The sequence below is a fragment of the Megalops cyprinoides genome, chromosome 1 (assembly GCF_013368585.1).
Source record: "Megalops cyprinoides isolate fMegCyp1 chromosome 1, fMegCyp1.pri, whole genome shotgun sequence".
NCBI classification, from domain to species: domain Eukaryota; kingdom Metazoa; phylum Chordata; class Actinopteri; order Elopiformes; family Megalopidae; genus Megalops; species Megalops cyprinoides.
In genome coordinates this window covers 6062622-6082512 of record NC_050583.1, presented here as the reverse complement: position 1 = coordinate 6082512, position 19891 = coordinate 6062622, and the positions used below count along the sequence as shown (strand labels likewise).

Genomic DNA, 19891 nt, shown 5'->3' with positions numbered 1-19891 from the left:
ATGATGGTAAGATTAATGCAAACACTCCATTACACTGTGTGACCTCATAATGGTTTGAGACTGATGTTCTAAACAGTTCATACAGTTAATGAAGGGGCATAATGGGTTTAAGCTGTGTGATCTAATAAAAAAACTAGGGCTAACGCATGGAATGCAGTCAGTGCTGATCGCTGGTATCAGTCCATATCTCACACCATTTTGCAGGAATGGGAGGAGTCCTAGCTTTAGAGGCGTGGTTTCATTCACATTGCGAAGAATTGATATTTCCAATTTTTCTCTTGTATTGAAACAATATCGTTGAAACGTTTGGAAGGTTCTTGAAAAAAAGTCTTTGAAACATTTGAAAAGTTCATTGCCTGACAAAACCAGCATCAGTACACACAGATACTCATCAGCAACACCATCTCTGTATCCCTGTTTCTCAAGCCATTATTGAGTACTTTGGCCTACTAGTGCCGCTAGCTACACGTACTGTTAGCTATTATTTCAGTCATTTTCATGAAATGAGAAATGACATTATGGTTATTCTGTGGGATTAAGTGTGTAGTGTTTAGTATAATTCATATGCTCCTGATTTCCTTTTTTACTTAACCATATGAAATATGAATGTATTGCATTTGTTGCAAGGCATTAAAATACTTTTAATTATAATAATGGTAAATTTAATTACGAATTGTAATTATAAATATCTCTCATGAGAAAGAGGTAGAAGACAGGCTAATAAGAGAATAAAGGAATGTTTTAACCCATGTTAGTTTAAACTCACCAGTATCTATTTATCTATGTATCTATGTATCTATAAGTTTACATACAGTACATGTAGTTACTCTTCACTAATATCTCCATACAGCATATGTAATGACTCTTCACTGATGTATACATACAGTAGACACAGTTAGAGTGTCAGTGTTCCTCTCTCCTGGTGTGCAGGTCCCAGTGCTCCTCTTCCTGTTGCTTCCTGTGGCGATCCTCTCACTTCCTGTGCGGTTCGAGCCCATGGACTGTGAGGATATCTACATAAATGACTCTACACACAGTGGGGTGTACACCATCTTCCCTGCTGGACAGCCTACTCCTGTCAAGGTCTTCTGTGACATGGGGTGTGAGGAGGACAGTGATGGAGGAAGGTGGACAGTGAGTAACATCACCTGTCAGATAGATTTATCTGCTTGCAGTGTTTCTGTGCCGAAGCTCCAGTGTCTGTGTGGAAGCTCCTGGATCTCAGAGGCTGATTGAGATTGATTATGATCTTGATGATGATGGCAATGATAATATCAATGAGGCCCACTGGTTGATATTCCTGCATCTCTCAGGTGATTCAGAGGAGGATGGATGGCTCTGTGAACTTCTACAGACCCTGGGAACAGTACAAGAACGGCTTTGGGAATGTATCTGGAGAGTACTGGCTGGGTAAGGCTTTTTCACTCCCACAATGCACTGGGTAAACCTGGAAAAGTGTTGCCTGGGTGAGATTCACCTACCCTGCCTGTGTGAAAGTAATGAATGCCTTCACATTTAAAGTGACACTGCACCTCTGCTGTACTAGAACTGTGTCCTTCAGTCTTGACCCTGATGCCAGTACTGTCTCACCGCAGGACTAGAGAACATCTTCCTTCTCACTTGGGCAAAGAAGTATGAGCTGAAGGTGGACATGGAGGACTTTGAGGGGGGGAAGGTCCACGCCCGATACTCCACGTTCTCTATCGATTCTGAGGAAAAAGGGTACAAACTGAACATCGGCAGCTACGTTGACGGAGGAGCAGGTGAGTGGCACAGCAGGTGGGTGGGGTCACGCTAGTCGGTGTCAAGCTGTAACTCTGATTCATCTCCTGTGCCGCACTGTAAATCTTCCTCACTTCCTGTGTCACGCTGTAACTGTTCCTGAAAGCCCGCTTTGACCTTAAACTGCATCATGTCCCTCTGCCGTGAATTGAAGTCTGCTCTTGTCTGTTGCTCAGGAGATGCTTTAAGCTATCACAATGGGAGGATGTTTTCCACCTTTGACAAGGACCAGGATAGCTACTACTACTACAATTGTGCTGAAAGACAGCAGGGAGGATTCTGGTTTAGAAGCTGCGGCAATGTAAATCCCAATGGCTTGTACATGTGGGGGCACACAAACAGCTACGAAGCCGGTGTCAGATGGCAGACCTGGAGGAGTTCCTACTCCCTGAAGGCCATCACCATGAAGATCAGACCCTTGTCTCTGGATGATGTGGAGGAGTAGGAGGAGCTGCTTCTGCCACGCCCACTCACTATATCTAAGCCAATCACTGTCTATGCCAAGCAGTTCTGTAGGTCAGTGCCAACATCTGTGTATCTGCCGGTGTGATGTTAGTTTGCATAGCTCCTATGTTACTTTTGTGGTTGCTCTTATGGTTCTTTGTTGTTGCTTTCTTTATTTCTAGCGGAAAGTTTGATGCTTTTGGATTTGAAGGGGCTTTCCTTAAGATAACAATCAGTTTGTTTGCATGCAGCCGTTGCTTAGTATGACATATATTCATTTTTATCATTGATCATTTAATTACAAATATACACTGTATGTGTCAAACCATGATGGCCTTCTAAGTGGGTCTGGGTAAGAATGTCTTACAAATCAATAAATACTTACAATGCATTGCAACAAGTATCCACCCTCTCTCCTTTCTTGTCACGCCTACTTCCTGTGTCTGTCCCACAAACTAGCTGGTATCTGAGTGTATCTACAATCACAATCTATGCCTTGTGTGTGTGTGTGTGTGTGTGTTTTTTTGTGTGTGTGTGTCTGTAAATTTGTTTTAAGAAAAAAAGGTATTGGTGCCTCCTCACAGTTCCACCAAATTGAATGAAAACAGGCCAAATATTTACCATCATATCTCTCTAAATTAAAACCTCCCAATAAGTCACAGAAGGATATGTGATATTACAGAAACAAACACAAACAGTACAAACAAGAAGATACGAGCAGAGAGAGAGAGAGAGAAGAACCTGAGCTTAAAACTTAAGGAAGTTGCTTTTCTAGACATGAAATGACTGAAAGAGTGAGGTTTCATACAACTGTGAGTGTTCTTGTTTTTACCGTGGAATTGGCCCCTTCCTCTCCTTGCAACAGCCTGAGAGGTAACACAACCGGCATGCCTTTTCCCTGCTTTAATGTCGACTCCCGCATGCTGTCTTTATGTCTTTATGACACTTTATGTCAGACAGTCCTCCATGCTATCTGACCTAAAGGAAGATACAGAAAATAAATTGTCTTGGTTAAATCTTTTAAGGCCTACCTCAAGGTTTTGGCATCTTATACAACCTATTTTAAAAGAAAGAGCACTGGGATTGGGTTAACTACGTTGATTAAATAAGTTGTTAATTTTTTTTTTGTTTGTTTTTGTCAAGTGGGCACAGTTTGCTTCTATGCAATTGTACTCTGAACAAATACCATCTGGGTTCTGTGACCGTCTTTTATTTTAGCATGGAGTGATTTTGTCTTATCATTTGTACCATGTTATTTTCCCATTTCCATGCATTTCCTTAACGTTTACACTTTCGTCTATGCTTTTTATTTCACCACTCGTCGCCCATGCAATCCAGGCGTGAAAATATTCTCGTTGAATGGAATAAAATAAAATAAAATTCGGTAAGATCACGTCCTTGCCCAGTTTGCCCAGCTGATGATTTGTTTACATGTGAAATGATCTTACAAAACCCTGTCTTTAATATTTTACAATTTTCACACTTGAGACAAACAACATAAATCATACAATTTCAAAACACCACCATGTATTACAAAGTGATTTCTTTTTAGATAAAAATTTTTAAAGAGGAAACCTTTGGTGATCTTTCAAAAGGTGCAGTATATGCAAGGCTAACTGGTTGAATGCTGAAGAAAACAAACACAGTTCTTTGCAATTTCAAATATGATAATTATTTTAATTGCCAAATTCCAATTAAAAAAAAAAAAGAGAAAGAAATATTTCAAGCACCCAGTCAATGACAACAAAACACAGCCTCATAGTTTAACTGTTCGTAAGAAAAAAAAAAAAAGTTATATTTTTATTTACCCTTATGGTAATGTAAAGTTTATACTATACGTGTTTAGCTAGTTTATAGAAGCTAACTGAATGTACAGAATTAAGCACCCGCGGTGGGACAAAGCCAGTTTGTTCTGCCACTGTGGACTCCTGGGTATTTATAAGAAGATAGCGGTCAGCAGAGACATGCCTACTTAAAAAGGATGGCATCAATATGGGCACAGAAATCTGTATTCTCACTGCATTACCAATGAAACAGTATGTTAAGCTAAAGCAGACCATCGTTAGCAGTATTCTAACACATCAGTGAGGTGGAGTACACAGCATAGCGGCAGTGTAGCGTAGTGGTTAAAGAGCCAGGCTTGTAACCGAAAGGTTGCCAGTTTGATTCCCCACTGGGGAACTGCTGCTGCACCCTTGGGCAAGGTACTTAACCCACAGTTGCCTCCGTAAATATCCAGCTGTATAAATAGATAACATTGTAAAAAAAAAAAACTGTAACCTATGTAAGTCGCTCTGGATAAGAGTGTCTGCTAAATGCTAGTAATGTAATGTAATCTTCACCTGTAACACAGTGGTGGCGTTAGGCCTGGGCGTTCGAGGCTACAGCCCCGAATGTTTCATGAGTAGCCCCTCTACAAGCTCAGGTTACAGGGCTTATCATTGTTGGCATCTGGTGGTAGCTAGCTGGCTAATTCACTAAGGCAAGATTTGAAGGCTATGGATATAAGAAGCTTTTTCAAAAAGAAAGAGGATGAAGGCAACAAGGCACAGGTGAGGCTAGAGGAGGTGGAGGAACAGTTATCTCCTGTTGCTGTAGCAGCAGATGAGTCAGGACGTGAGAGTGTCACTGCCTCGTCTACAAGCTCAGGTTGGTGAAGAAGAGGGCTCTTTAGCTAGCTAGCTAGTCTAGCTCAGTGGTTCTCAAATGTTTTTGTCACAAGGCACACCATTTATGGAAACAACTATTTGGCACACGTTTACATATGATTATAGCTATGTATATCATCGTAAATAAGATTAATTCCAAGGCACACCTGGCCAGCTCCAGACAGCACGCTAGCCTGCACTCACTGTGATATTAATGTGGAACATGGGCTAAGCATAGAAAGAGAGTGGGATGACCTTACTTTGCCTTTGTAGAATCCAGCTGAGAAGTCTTCAAGCCATAATTTGTTTCCCTTGAAGCATATGTATCTCTGCAACTGATTTGGCGTTTGGAACATGTATTCCACTCAGATGGGTAGTTAGCTAGGTAGCTACCAGGATACCATAGTTCACTTTCAATAGCAAGCAGAAATGTCAAGCTAGCAACAGGTCATTACATGCTTCCATTGCCAGCAGCAAGGTAGGCTGCTTATAATCACTTATTATTATGATTATTATTGTAATATTAATATTATTTACAAAGTCAATTACTCCATCATCCTACAGGGAAAAATGTGTCTACTCAGTCAGTATCACTTTTAATTATTTAGAAGAAAGAAATCGACCCATGATTTGAGTGTGTTTTGTGTAATTTCCCCCTACACATTAGTGTGTCATTCAAAGAAGTGTATGTGTATTCAAAATATGCCACTGAGAAGATGATTTTTAGAGGTTAAAATACCACGTTATGTTCCTTGTTCAGTGTATTTATGACATCTAGTGGACATTTGAAGACACTACACAGATTAGTTTGTGTGTGTGTGTGTGTGTGTGTGTGTGTGTGTGTGTGTGTGTGTGTGTGTGTGTGTGCGTGTCTGTGTGTGTGCACAATAAGCAATAAATAATAACAATAATAATAATAATAATAATAATAAAAATAATACCTTTATTTGTATCGTGTATCACATTTAATAAATAAAATGTAGCTCAAAACACTTCATATAGGAGGAAAAAAGAGAGTGAAATGGAAGGTGTAAAAGACAAGGTGATGATTAAATTAGACACATGGCATAACAGGTGTGAAATAAATCAAATGTAGACTAATATAGGACAATAAAACAAAAAATGCTGTGTAAAAGGAGGGTGATTAGTAAAATACGTAAAAATAAAAGGAAAAAATATGCAAACTAGGTAAAAAAACAATAGAGCAAATGAGACAGTTTATGATAGAGTTGTTGTGAGTTTTGTTGTGGGCAGATAAAAGTAGAGGGCTAAAATCTGTCGTTTACTGCTGCTTCACAGATGAGCCAGGGAGGAGAGATGAGGGAAAGACAGGAGAGGGCTCTAATGAGACAGGTTTAGGAAGCCCAGACACAGGTCCAAAGCAAGTAAAAGATATCCAGTTTCCTTCCAAACATTTTTGGACTTCCGAGGAGGTCCTTTCAGAGGAGCTGGTACAACACTTTTAACTGCCTATAATGTTCAGTCAGCCAAAATTCCGCCTCCTGCTTCTGCTGCAGACTGTTCAGCAAGCAGCAATGCAGGCACAACAAAGATGGTCTAGCCTCTCCCGGCCATACACCAGCGGGAAGAGGGCTCTGGATTCGTTTAGGGACCATGGGAAGACTTCATGACACAAGGCCTCCATGGCGGCATGGATGAGATATAAAGCAAGCAAGGTCCCTGGTGACATAGCTGAGCAGCTACAAACTGCTAGTGTAGCTGAGATCAGTGAAAGAAAGCAGTATCTCTGCCGCGTTGTTTCGGTTACTGCCTTTCTGGCCAAACAGGGCATTTCTTTTCGTGGCCGCAGCGAAATGGATGGCAGTGCCAACCAAGGGAACTTCCTTTAACGTACGCAGCTGCTGCAAAAGTTCGACCCTTTCCTGCAGAGGTACAAAGCTCCTGCCAATACTACATACCTCTCGCCTTCTTCTCAAAAGAATTGGGACGAGACGGTGAACATTTACATTTATTCATTTAGCAGACGCTTTTATCCAAAGCAACTTACGTAGGTTACAGTTCTTTACAATGTTACCCATTTATACAGCTGGATATTTACTGAGGTAACTGTGGGTTAAGTACCTTTAGCCCAAGGGTACAGCAGCAGTGTCCCAGCGTGGATTGAACCGGCAACCTTTCGGTTACGAGTCCTGCTCCTTAACCACTATGCTACACTGCCGTCCATGTAATCTGGACAACACTGGTAAAGACGGTCTGCTCAGTCCTTGTGGAAGTAAAATTATATGAAAGGACATTATAAGAGGGTGACCCAAGTAACAACGAACTGGTATTTTGACTAGCTGAGGGTGACCTAAGAATAACCTGGTATTTTGCATATCAGAAGTGTACGGGGGTGACCTGAGAATGATCTGATATTGTACAAGGGTGACCTTAGACCAAATTGCAAACATCAGTGGAAGATGCTGGGCCATGGTGTACGCGTTGCATGTTAATCATTGTATAAGAAGAAGTCTGAAAAGCTGAAACTGCAAATTTCCTCCCCTGCGTGGGATGACATCTGCTCAACTGGCATATGAGTATGCAATCCAGACTTGATTAGGTCATGTCCCTGGCCTTTTGTGCAGAAACTAATAAGAGGAAGTTGGGCACCAGTTTCAATGTAAGCAAGTGCCCGTTATAGTCTGTCTGTCCTCTGTACAGGACAAAGCCAGCAGACACTATGCTTGTGTATGTGTTGTCTCTCCTCCAGCCGGAGTACGAAAATAAAGCTTTGCTTTCCTGAACCAGCCCGAAGTCTCCGCAAAAGTTCATCTTCGGCAGTCCCCATCCCCTGTTTCATTCAATTGCATGCTTCAGAGTCAACGAAACGTCATTTGAGTCTGTGGACATTTAGCGCTACAACTCAACACGTGATTGAGTTGTAGCGCTAAATAGGGATAGCTAATGATTGGAGGGTTACTTATTGTGTCCGGTTACAAGCAGTAAAGCTTTTTAATTTCTCTGAGGCTTAAATATATGCGGCTCATATAAATTTGTTTTGACTGAAAGCAGGAAATTAAATAACTTTGGCCAAGGATTAATGATATGTAGAATCTTGATGTAATTAATTAATTTATGGTCAATAACCCTATCAACTGAATTAACCTCAATATTCATATATTATTATTACCACTTTCTCGTTTGATTTACTTATTCCTGTATGTTTGCTGTTGTAGGTAGAGGTAGTAGTACTGACTGTAATGTTGAAAATAACTATTAATTGAGACTGGTTTAAACTGATTGTTTGGTTTCCTTCCTCTTAATTCAAAAACATGCCAATCATTCCATGGAGTTAAGGGAGAACCTATCAGATTCCGAACTGAGCAGACACTAGGATAACTCAAGGCGAATTCCTCCCTACCCATTGTGCTACCTCTTTAGCAAAGAAAGGTTGATTTATTTCTCTTTTTTTTTGCAGAATAATGAGATCTGCACCAGCACACGCATGGGGGAAATGGGGTGCAGTGTAGATGCGTTTAAATAAACATGCAATGTACTGTTCTGATGCACATTAGACTCATTTAAAACAGCACCACTGCAGTCTGCACTTCCATTGTTGAGTCGGTCCCCAAATCTCCAGCGCTGAGTTACAGGAGACCTGGATACAGGGGTACAAGGAAAAAAAAATGTAATGACATAAAGAACGTGCTTCATTCCAGCTTTCAGACCTTTGTTTTCGTAACACTCCTGCTACGAACGGCTCAGCACCGATGCAAACCTTGAGGCTGGAACTCCTGGTGTGAGGTTTTGTATGGGCTCACAGTTTGTGATTGACCTGAGACTGTCTGAGGAACTGCTTGGCACTGACCTTAACCATTTTGGCCCATGAGTTAGAACCAGCTTTTTGTTTGCCCCTCCTGTCTCGCTGCATTCTTTACTGACATACAGAGAATATGACTTAAGCCTGAATGCAAATTGACATGTTTGTTTGCTGTGAGCATCTTTGGTTTCACGAGTTACATAACACTACATTTACCTCAAATGCATGCTAGGAATTCGATTGTCCAGCTCACAGCAGCAGACCGGGCGCAATTCTAACATTTTTTACACCTGAGTGTAACTTGTGTTTGTGCACCGAATGCATTTTTTGTTTCATGGGCGACAGAACACTGCGAATGCATGCAAGCATTTCAACTACGCCGCACAAAGCCACAGACGTGGCACAAATTGATAAAATGTACATTGTTCTGCCAGGGGGCAGGGACTCGGCTGAATTCCAGCAGCAAAATGATGGAAATTCAATTAATATTAATATTAATATTCAATCAAATCTACAAACGAATGGCTAACCGAGCACAAACCAGCATCTCAGTGCTCAGACCTGAAATCCAATTAAACATCTGAGGTTTGAACTCAAGAAGGCACTCACAATAAATAAATAAATCAATAAATGCGTAAGTAAATGAATAAATAAATGAGTTCCGCCTGGGGCGGCTGTGAAACATTCTGCTTAGAATAGCCAGAACCTCAAAACAGAAAGCATCTTATGAGTGTAGTCCATGCCAGAAGAGAATTTTTAAAATGCTAATTACAGGGTTCTGAATAAATGTGAGCCTTACTCTCTGAGATAAAAATCTACTACCTTTGAACAACATAATTAAAGTGTAAGATTTTTATTTCTGATGCAGAAAAAAAACATACACATAAAATATCTTTATTATGTTTATTCTCTTTTACACCATGTTTTTGTTCCTGTTCAGTCAGGGGTATGAATAAATATTGAGGACGCTGTACATCCTTCTACAGTCACTTTATCCATGTAGCTTGCTGACTAGTTAGCTAGCTACCATATGTGATGTCACACCATGAAGCATCACTTTTGTTCTGCAGTTTTGAAACAATAGCCAGCAAGCACACTTGATCCTGCTGCCAGTGTCACCACCTGATCTGCCAGAGTTGAATGACAGGTCTGTCAGATTTGTCTACATTGCGCTGCTAATGTCAGGCTCAGTTTCGTAACTCTCTACAGTCTGTATTACTTTAAGGTGCTTTGCTGAACTTTAATGGCTGAAAATGTGCAGGTCTGTCCCTCATCTTCATCTTTCGATCCATGGAAATCCAAATGGCTTGAGTACGTGTCATGGTGTAGCATTGACTGTGGGAACCACTGTTATGTTAGTGACATTTACATTATTATCATTTAGTTGGGGAATCAAACAAGCAACCTTTGAGACACGAGCCCTGCTCCTTACCACTGTATCACACTGCTGTTCATTCATTAGCAATAGCTGCCAGGCATGAGTTAGACATCAGATGTGTGCTATTTTTACAATAAAACGTATATAAAATCACTGGTAATATGTGTGTCTGAAACAATAACTACATAAATAACAGATGTAGCCTCCATTGCTTTGAATAAGTTGTCTGCTCCATCTCTCCCTCCCTTTTTCTCTGTCCCAAACTCTGGAAGTGCTCTCTCTCTCTGTCTCTCTCTCTCTCTCTCTCTCTCAGGTTCTCTGTCTCTCTCTTGCTTTGTACTGGTTTTTATATTGGTTTGCATCATAGGGGCTTTGTTTTTTGTCTGTAGCTCTATGTGCTGCTCCTTTCTTGGCCAGGCCTCCATTGCAAAAGAGACTTTTATTCCAGCTGGACTTACCTGGTTAAATAGAGATGAAATAAAATTAATTAAAACATTTCTAGCTACATGGAGGTAAACTGGACATCAGGGGAGGGACGCCCACTAGTATCAGGGAGGTAAAAAAAAAAAAAGTCAGATAGCTATCAATGAGTTTAATTAAGTTTATCGAGTTGTCCAATACAACGTGCAATTCATGGAATTTACCTTGTGCATACATTCTGAGCCCCCTGTGGTTGCGAAGCCTGCACCCAAGTGAACACACCCGGAACCCATGTGTGAAATGCTTGTACAGATAATGTTAAGGAAGATGTGCATGTTGTTAGTGTGTAAACAGTTAAGTAATATTCTGACTTTTACATACAAATGGGACACTAGAAGATATAGCCTTGACTGTGGGATTTTTTTGTTGTGAGGATCCACAGTAGCTGCTGAATGAATGTCAAACAAGCTCCTGAAGTTAAAAAAAATCCACACATTAGAACAGGAACAAATGGCAAGGGCACTATGGAAAATGCAAGATTTGTTCATTCCTCATTTGCCAGGACAATCCAGGCCTGTGTGTGTGTGTGTGTGTGTGTGTGCGTGTGTGCGTACGTCTTTGTGTGTATGTGTGCGTGTGTGTGTGTGTGTGTGTGTGTGTGTGTGTGTGTGTGCATGTGTTAGTGTGTGTGTGTGTGTGTGTGTGTGTGTGTGTGTGTGTGTGTGTGTGTGTGTGTGTGTGCGTGTGTGCGTACGTCTTTGTGTGTATGTGTGCATGTGTGTGTGTGTGTGCATGTGTTAGTGTGCGTGTGTGTGTGTGTTTGTGACAGACACATCTCCATATAGGCCTATAACCTCTCCCTCCAGTTCCTCTCTGTCATGGAGACATGGATCTCCCCTGGGAATGCTGCCACCACTGCCACCATCTCTTCTTCATACACATTCACCCATGAACCACTTCCTCACGGGTGGGGTGGTGGGCTGCCTGTCTCTTCTGCGGGAAACTTGGCTGTTCTTTCCCACTCTCATCCCTTGGAATTTCGAGATCGTATCAACAAAGATTAGAGTAGAGGAGTTAAAACCTGGGATGAGTAGGATTGCAGTTCAGGGTCTAAAATGTGTGTGTGTGTGTATTGTATGTTTCTGTATATATGTGTATGGCCCTGTATGTTTGAGTGTGTGTGTGTTTGTGTGAGTGTGTAATGTATGTATTTCTGTATATACAGTATACATGTGTGATGATGTGTATCTCTGTGAGTTTATGTGTGGGTGTGTGTGTGTGTTTGTGTGTGTGTGTGTGTGTGTGTGTGTGGGAGAGAGAGAGAGCGAGAGAGTGTGTGTGTGTACTGTGTGTACGTTTTATATTTAAGTGTGTGTTCCCTTTATGTTTGAATGAGTACCCTGCAGGGCTGGAGGATCTATGCTAGCGCTGGGAATTGCCTCTTATTTCCCTGTGCTTAGAACACCTTGCTGAGAAACATGCATGTTTGTGACTTTTTAAAGTAACCTAGAGTCAGACTGCACAGAAGCCATTTTATTTTACGATGCATGTGAGAAGAAGTTCAGTCAGCAGTTTTAGCTGACTGAACTGAAGGCATTACACTTGCGATGCAGATGACCTGAAATTGTGCTGTTAGGTTACAGAGATAAAGGTGGTGAGAGTATTTGCAAGAGGAGGCAGTTCAGAGACAAACACGGACACGGTGGAGGGCGGGTCAGGGAAAGGGAGTTGGTCACAGACAGGAAGTTGAAGGGTCAGAGACAGGAAGTGGGCGGGTTAAAGGGACACAGGGTTCTTCCCAATACTTTAGAGATGCATACTGTGTCTCCTCCTCAGTGTCCTCAGTGACGCCCCACAAGGAGACGAGGGACAGATGTGAGGAGGAGAAAATAAGGAGGTGCCTAATGTGGTGAGGGAAACACAACGTTCTTATGCAACCGAACTTTGGCAATGATGTATGTCATTCAGCAGGAATCTTTTATTCAGGACAGATGTTTTTTTTGTTTGTTTGTTTGTTTTTTGGAATGCATGGTGAATAAGACTATTTTGCAAGCAAAACGTTTCAAAATGATTAAAAAAAAATGCATAAAAATCCATTTAGAGTTTTAGAAGGAGATCCATAAGAAAGTGTGCAATTCCTGTCAAAATGCAATTCATTTGAATTGTGATTCGTCGTTGTACTGTGGCTGGTTACCCGTTGTATGCACATTTATTTGTATTTCTGTAGTGACTGATTATGTTATTAAACAAAAAAATGAAAATGCAAATGATGTCACCGTTTGTGTGTGTGTGTGTGTGTGTGTGTGTGTGTGTGTGTGTGTGTGTATGTGTGGTTTATGTCAGGGACCCTTGAAAAACTCCTCTGAGCGAGAACGCATCGATGCAGTCTTCACAGAAGGAGAAGAACAAGGACGAGCTTGAATTGTCCTTAAGGAGGTTACCAGTTATTGAGATCCAGGTCATGCAGCATATGAAGACGTAGGAAAGGAGGAAGGGATGCAGTGTATCTCTTTTGGCACACAGCCAGAGCCTAAGCCTCTGGGCCAGTCGGGAGCGTTGACAGGGGTCTGATCTTCATGACGATGGCTTTCAGGGAGTACTCATAGCCCCTCCAGGTTTTCCAGTTCACACCAGTGGCAGATGTAGAGTCTCCCCACTGATACAGGCCATTAGGGTTCGCCACATGGCAGTTGTTATGCCAGAATCCCCCCAGATATGATTTAGCACAGTTAGAGGAAGAGCTGTCCTGGTCCTTGTCGAAGGTGGAAAACTTACTCCCGTCGTGGTAGGCCATAGAATCTCCTGAGCAATGCAAGAGAGGAGACTTTAGTTCACGGTAGAGGAATTCACTCGGAGTGACAGGATGGAAATGCATTAAATCTAACCAGTGCTGAACAAAGCACAGGCATGGCCAAGAATAAGGTCATTAGAGGCCAGGCAACGCTGGGGGACAGCCAACTGTAAAGCTAGTTAAAACCATACATATATTACATACATATTAGCACAAATGCAATAAGCAAAATATCTTCTGGCCTCCCAGTCTTTTCTGGTATTTTTTTTTTTTGGAACTTGCTGCTGTTACTTCACAGCCTTGCATAAAGTGTGTGCAATTTGTCTTTCTACTCGAACCATGATGAGGTGATAGTCTGCCTCAAGCATTACTGCATTGCCTGGGTCTTTGCGCTGAGCCTAGATCAGTTTGACCCTGAGATGCTTGTAACGAGCAGAACCCACGTGCAGCTAATCCAGAGGTGCAGCATAACATGGCAGAGGATCAGAGGTTCCTAAATCTGGCTGCACACTGTTGGTGATGATCACCTGAGACAGTCGAGCCACACTCTCACCTGCTCCTCCATCAATGTAGCCGCTGACATGCAGCTTGTAGCCCTCGGACTCAGGATCGACAGAGAAGGAGGAGTACTGGGCGTGGACCTTCCCCCCCTCAAAGTCCTCCATGTCCACCTTCAGCTCATACTTCTTTTCCCAGGTGAGAAGAAGGATGTTCTCCAGTCCTGCGGTGAGACAACAGTACAAGCATCAGGGTCAATATTAACGACCAGAGCTATATTACAGGAGAAGTGCAGTGTACATTTCAATGGTAATGTATTCTGTTTGTTGCTGTCATCCAGATAGGGTAGATTGGCCTTAATCAGGAAACACATCTCCAGGTTTACCTAGTGCATTGTGGGAGTGAAAGAGCCTTACCCAGCCAGTACTCTCCAGATACATTCCCAAAGCCGTTCTTGTACTGCTCCCAGGGTCTATAGAAGTTCACAGAGCCATCCATCCTCCTCTGAATCACCTGAGGGACACATGTATATTGATCAATGGACCTCATCAATATCATAATTGCCATCATTATCAACATCATGATCATAATCAACTACAATCAGTTTATTTATATCTGGGATCTAGGAGTTAGATGTAGCAGAGACACTTTTCAGCAGGTGAGTTTATCTGACAGGTGATGTTACTCACTGTCCACCCTCCTTCATCATCATCTTCCTCACAGCCCATGTCACAGTAGGCCTGGACAGGAGGCTGTCCAGCAGGGAAGATGGTGTACACCCCACTCTGCTTAGAGCCATTGGAATATACATCCTCACAGTCCGTTGGCTGGAACTTTGATGCAGGAAGTGAGAGGATCGCCACAGGAAGCAGCAGGAAGAGGAGCACTGGGACCTGCACGCCAGGAGAGAGGAACGCTGAGACTGTACAAGCATTGTAGCGTCTGCTGTATGGAGACATCAACGGAAGCTGGTGAGCTTGAAATAAAGTAGGTTAAAAATACTTCTTTTATTATCTTGTCTTCTACCTGTTTATTATGAGAAAATATTTAATGTAACCCCATATTTTTGATATTTACATTTTGTAATTGCTCTCAACTGTGGCAATGCTACCATAGTTGGTACAATTAAGTTAAAAGGGAATCAAGAGCATATGGATCATACTGAACTCTACACACTTCATGGCAACCATAATGCTATAAAATGGGAGCTATTTTAGGAAAATAAATGTTTTAAATAGTGGACAGTGGCAAAATTTATGTATGGTCAGTGAATGCAATAGTTCAATTCAATTCAATTCAATTCAATTTTATTTGTATAGCGCTTTTTACAACACAAGTTGTCACAAAGCAACTTTACATTGATCCCAGGCCAGAGACCCCCTGAGAGCAAGCCTAAGGCAATGGTGGCAAGGAAAAACTCTCCAGTTAACAGGAAGAAACCTTGAGCAGAACCCAATTCAGAGGGGGAGCCCATCTGCTTCTGGCCAGCACTGGGCAGATAGAATTAGAGAGAGTCTTAAAGTTGTACAATGTACTTTAAGACATTTGGTATAGATAGACAGCAGTAATTAACGACATAGTAATTATGAAATCTATCCTATAATGTCCGGTTCTTGGCACGAAGTTGGCTAAATAAATATTTCATTGTATTGTGTCATAAGATCTTACTAATTTTCTGATGCAATATTTTAGATAGCAGAAAAATTCAGCTAGTGAAAGTAATGCTATAATGTTGCTCATTCAATGATAATGACGGGAATTACAGTAGGCTAGGGTGACTGGTAGCCCAAAGTACTTGATAACAACTACAAAACCAAGACAGAGATGGTGTAGCTGATGACTCTTCGTGTGTGTAATGGGATTAATGTTTTACAGTACACAACAAATAGTTATTAGACTCATATTCACTCATATAATATATTCCCTATATTATTAAAAATACAATATTAAAAAATAATAAATAATAAAAAATAATCCTATTTTTATCAGGAAAAATATTGTTTGTGTCTGAAGTAAACTGACATGAAGAGCAAAGCAAAAGTGGATTAATTATAAAAGTGGATTAATTATAGTGGATTTAGTTGCTGAGAGATAAGACAGGTTTCCCCAGGCAATGGACTTCATTCAAAAAGCACAGGTGAGAATACCAGTTCATTGACATGTCATTCATTGTCAGTGAAACCATACCTCTAAAGCTAGGACTCCTCCCCTTCCAATGCACAAAATGCAAGGGGGTGTGAGATATGTACTGAAAACAGCACTGACTGCATTTCATGCATTAATACTGGGTATTATGAGATCAAACAGCAAAGCGAAAATCTGTTTGCCTCCTTCTTAACAGTTTCCTCTGTATAGAACATCAGGCCCAAAACATTATGAGGTCACACAATACAATAGAATGTTTGCATTAATCTTACCATCATACCGGATTCCAAATATGACTCTTTCAGCTGGAATGGCAAACAGCTCAATATTCAGAATATCAGGATTGTCTAAAGTGAGGGTAAAGAAAAGAAGTGATAAAAAGAAATGACATTACATTCTCACTTTGCCCAGCAAAACCAAGGTGGTGTACTGCATAAAGGTCACTTTTTATATATTATTCACTTAGTCTATGGAGCTGGCTGTTTACTGAAGCAATGCAGGTCAAGTACTTTTCTCAAGTGTACAGCTGTAGTGTCTCACCCAGTATTATTGTCTGGTACCTTCTGGATGTAAGGCAAATTCATTGAGCACTATGCCATAGTACCGACCTACTGTGCATGTATGAACTGCTACCCTCAGTCAGAAACCACTGCATTACTTATCAAGCTATAAACAAATTACCAAATTACACATTTCTGAATCCTTGAGAAAACACTTACAACAACCTCATCACCATATATCCCCCCAATATGCCAACTTTATTCATCTTTTTTTTTCTTTTTTCACCCTTTTCTGTAGTAATTTATATGAATCTTGTCTAAACCGCATTGGCAACCACTGAATATGCGTAACAGTGCGGGATGAAGCCCCCGCTACCCTTTTTTATGTTCTATAAATTACCGCAAAATCTTAACGCTCACAGTGCTGCTTGATACATTAAAAAATAAACTTTTTTTTTTTTTTTAATTGAAGCGGTACTTTTCGAAATGGAGTGGCAGCAGAGAGGTAACTTAAGTCTATTTATAATCTCGGTACTGAGAATTGGTATGAACGCTTCAGATTTTCTATCTCTAGACGAACGCTGCATAGCACGTATAGCACTGTTCATAAGCTAATCAATATGCTACTGACACCAAAAACTGGGGTGGCAGTGTAGCATAGTGCTTAAGAGGCAAGGCTCATAGCTGAAAGCTTGCCAGTTCCTTGCCCAAGGATCAGCTGTACCCTTGTGCAAGGTACTTAACCGATAATTGCCTCAATAAATATCCAGCTATGTAGATGGATTGTTAAAAAACCTGCAATTGATTTAAGTTGCTCTGGATACAAGTGTCTGTTAAATGCCAGTAATGTAATGACTGTAACATTACTTTGAGTTTGTTCTATAGCTGTAAAATTTTCATTTCTCAGCCAATTCCTTGAAATAATTTGATTCCTATTTGACTGACAGATTTTCACAGTGAGCTGTGGGATCTGGGACCATTTGATATTATTTGCTGATTCTTGTATTGTTAAGAAAAAATCTTCATGGCGTCAGTAATTTTTGCAAATCAGGAAACCCATTCTAACAAGACAAGGTGACCGTGTCATACACTACAGACACAACCCTTCCAGTCAGACAGCATTTTCAATGAGAGCCTTGAATTTCTGGAATACATTGCCTCCTGAAATATGAAACAGAAGAACCTTTCATTTGTTCAGAGCTAATTTTAGTATGTGGCTCAAGGCAAATCAATGCTGTAATCATGCAATGTAGAGGACAGACTTTGTTGTGTAGCTTGTATGTTCTCTGCTGCTAATTGATGTAGCTGCTGTGTTTCTGCTCTCGCTCTAATATGTAATATGTGCTGCTCCATGATGTTTTGTGTAGCTTGTGTCATTTCTGACTACATTGTATTCATTATATGTAAAGTAGTCTTATGTTATTATTGTTAACTGCTATACATTTTGTTCTGCGTTACTGTTGCTTGATTTCCACCTGCCTACAAATGAAAATTAGCATTGCAGCTAATTCTGGCACGCTTACATAGATGCATCTGCAGACATGTCGATTAGTGTTCACTGTCCCTGTCAAATGAACGCAACAAATGAACAGATCAAATATGAAAAGTGCTGTTACGTAATTGTCTGCAAATTCTGTTGTGATAAAAGTTACCAAATGACTGATTTAACAATGTTTTTAAATTGTCAGGGCCTGCATTTCAGTTTCACTGTGTCTTCTCTTAATTGTTGTCAGTATAACTGGCATGTCTGCGCTCAAATATAAACAGAATATAATGGAAAATGCAATGTGTGTCACAAACACCCACCCACCCACACACACACACACACACACACACACACACACACACACATCAGTCACACAGTGACATTGATTCAGGAATATTTATAATATGACAATACTTTTTGATAAGGAATACCTGAATAAAATCTGGAGCTATTGCATAGAAATAGAATAAAATCTTTGATAAAACACAATACCGTTCCATCTCACCTCTCGTTGTTGTCAGTAACCAAGATGTGGAAGGAGTCCTTGCTCAGAGCAAACTCCCGTACTTTTATATATGGCCTATCTGGTATCTGAGAAATGTAGATTTTTTTTAAATATGCCGATCATACATCCAGATATCCTCTTCTGAACTAGTTAAACATGTGCTATGGAATTCTTTGCAGTTATTTTTAAGCCTCTCTGTCTTTCTTGTCATTAATTTTGCAGGCCTATGACATTTTGGAATGCAGGAGACAGAAGCTTACTGGGGTGGCAGTGTAGCATAGTGGTAAGGAGCACGATTCATAGCTGAAAGGTTGCTGGTTTGATTCCCCATTGGGGAACTGCTGATGTACCCTTGGGCAAAGGAACTTAACCCACATTTGCGTCAGTACATATCCAGGTGTATAAATGAATAACATGTAAAAATTGTAACCCCTGTAAGCCTGCAAAATAACAGTAATGTAAGTAATGGGATCATTTTGTGTTCAGTTCACCATTTCTGGATTTAGATGAACACCTTTTGAAAGTTTGAGCTTTCTGGCAGAGGGAACCAGGTGTTTTTTTTCCAGAATGTCCTGGATACTTAATTAAAGTATGAGTCTCTGCATCAGTGTTATGATACCCCCACAGAGTCAAAGCTATATAACACGATCAGTAAGGAATAAGAAACAGTCTGTGGCAAAACATGGCGATCATGTCTGTAGTGTACTGATTAAACTAAGGTTGTTACATTACATTACATTCATTTAGCAGACTCTCTTATCCAGAGCGACTTCCAGCGCAAACGAACAGAGGTGCATTCATTCAAGTTGAATGAGCAACACTTTCAGACCAGACTAACCCTCAGAACAGTGAGCACAGCATGTAAAAACTGCAATTCTAAACTACACTAAATATTACACGTGAACTGCGTTCCAGCTGGTGAAAGGTACTTTCCAGAAGAACCAACAATACCAGTTTTTTTTATTTTGTTTATTGTTCCAAACGGGGAAGTCAGGACAATCCAGTCCTGCGTGTGTCAATGCCTCCATTAGTGTGTGACAATTGGTATATGTATATTTGTATCATTATATGACTATGTGTGTATACATTATTCTGTGACAGACGGCATAGTGTGTGTGTGTGTGTGTGTGTGAGTGAGAGGTTGTGTATATGTCACTGTTCAGGTGTGACATTGTGACCTGCATACCTGTGACACATGTTGAAGAGACTCAAAACAGGTATTAGTTAAAATATATAGTGTTCAGATGCTTTTGCAGGGAAACAGACACTTTTAAAACAAAGATCACAGTATGACACTCAATAGTGTTTTTTCAGCTTAGATGAATTCAAGTTCATTAATCAGCGTAACAGAGACATATTTGCATGCCCTAAGTATGTACTTTACTTGATTAAAAACCAGGGAACAGAATAAAAACAATATAAAACAATTTTTTTTTTTAAGATCTGGACTCTCAGCTGCAGGGTTGGGTGGATCTGTGCTAGTGATGGGAATTGCCTCTTACTTCCCTGTGCTTAGAATACCATGCTGCTTCTC

The 19891-nt window shown here is 40.7% G+C and overlaps 2 protein-coding genes across 2 annotated transcripts; one reads left to right on the top strand and one right to left on the bottom strand.

Annotated features, from left to right (window-relative positions):
* LOC118785900 (microfibril-associated glycoprotein 4-like) lies at window positions 1-2243 on the top strand. The gene is made up of 5 exons (XM_036540851.1): window positions 1-6; window positions 931-1134; window positions 1314-1410; window positions 1596-1763; window positions 1959-2243. The coding sequence occupies exons 1-5, from the start codon at window positions 1-3 to the stop codon at window positions 2225-2227; spliced, it is 744 nt and encodes a 247-aa protein (XP_036396744.1). The 3' UTR covers window positions 2228-2243.
* A 10719-nt stretch (window positions 2244-12962) lies between these two features.
* Window positions 12963-16156, bottom strand: LOC118785857 (microfibril-associated glycoprotein 4-like). The gene is made up of 5 exons (XM_036540807.1): window positions 16139-16156; window positions 14411-14614; window positions 14138-14234; window positions 13777-13944; window positions 12963-13234 (listed from the first exon to the last, which is right to left on the bottom strand). The coding sequence occupies exons 1-5, from the start codon at window positions 16142-16144 to the stop codon at window positions 12963-12965; spliced, it is 747 nt and encodes a 248-aa protein (XP_036396700.1). The 5' UTR covers window positions 16145-16156.
* Window positions 16157-19891: the final 3735 nt, after the last annotated feature.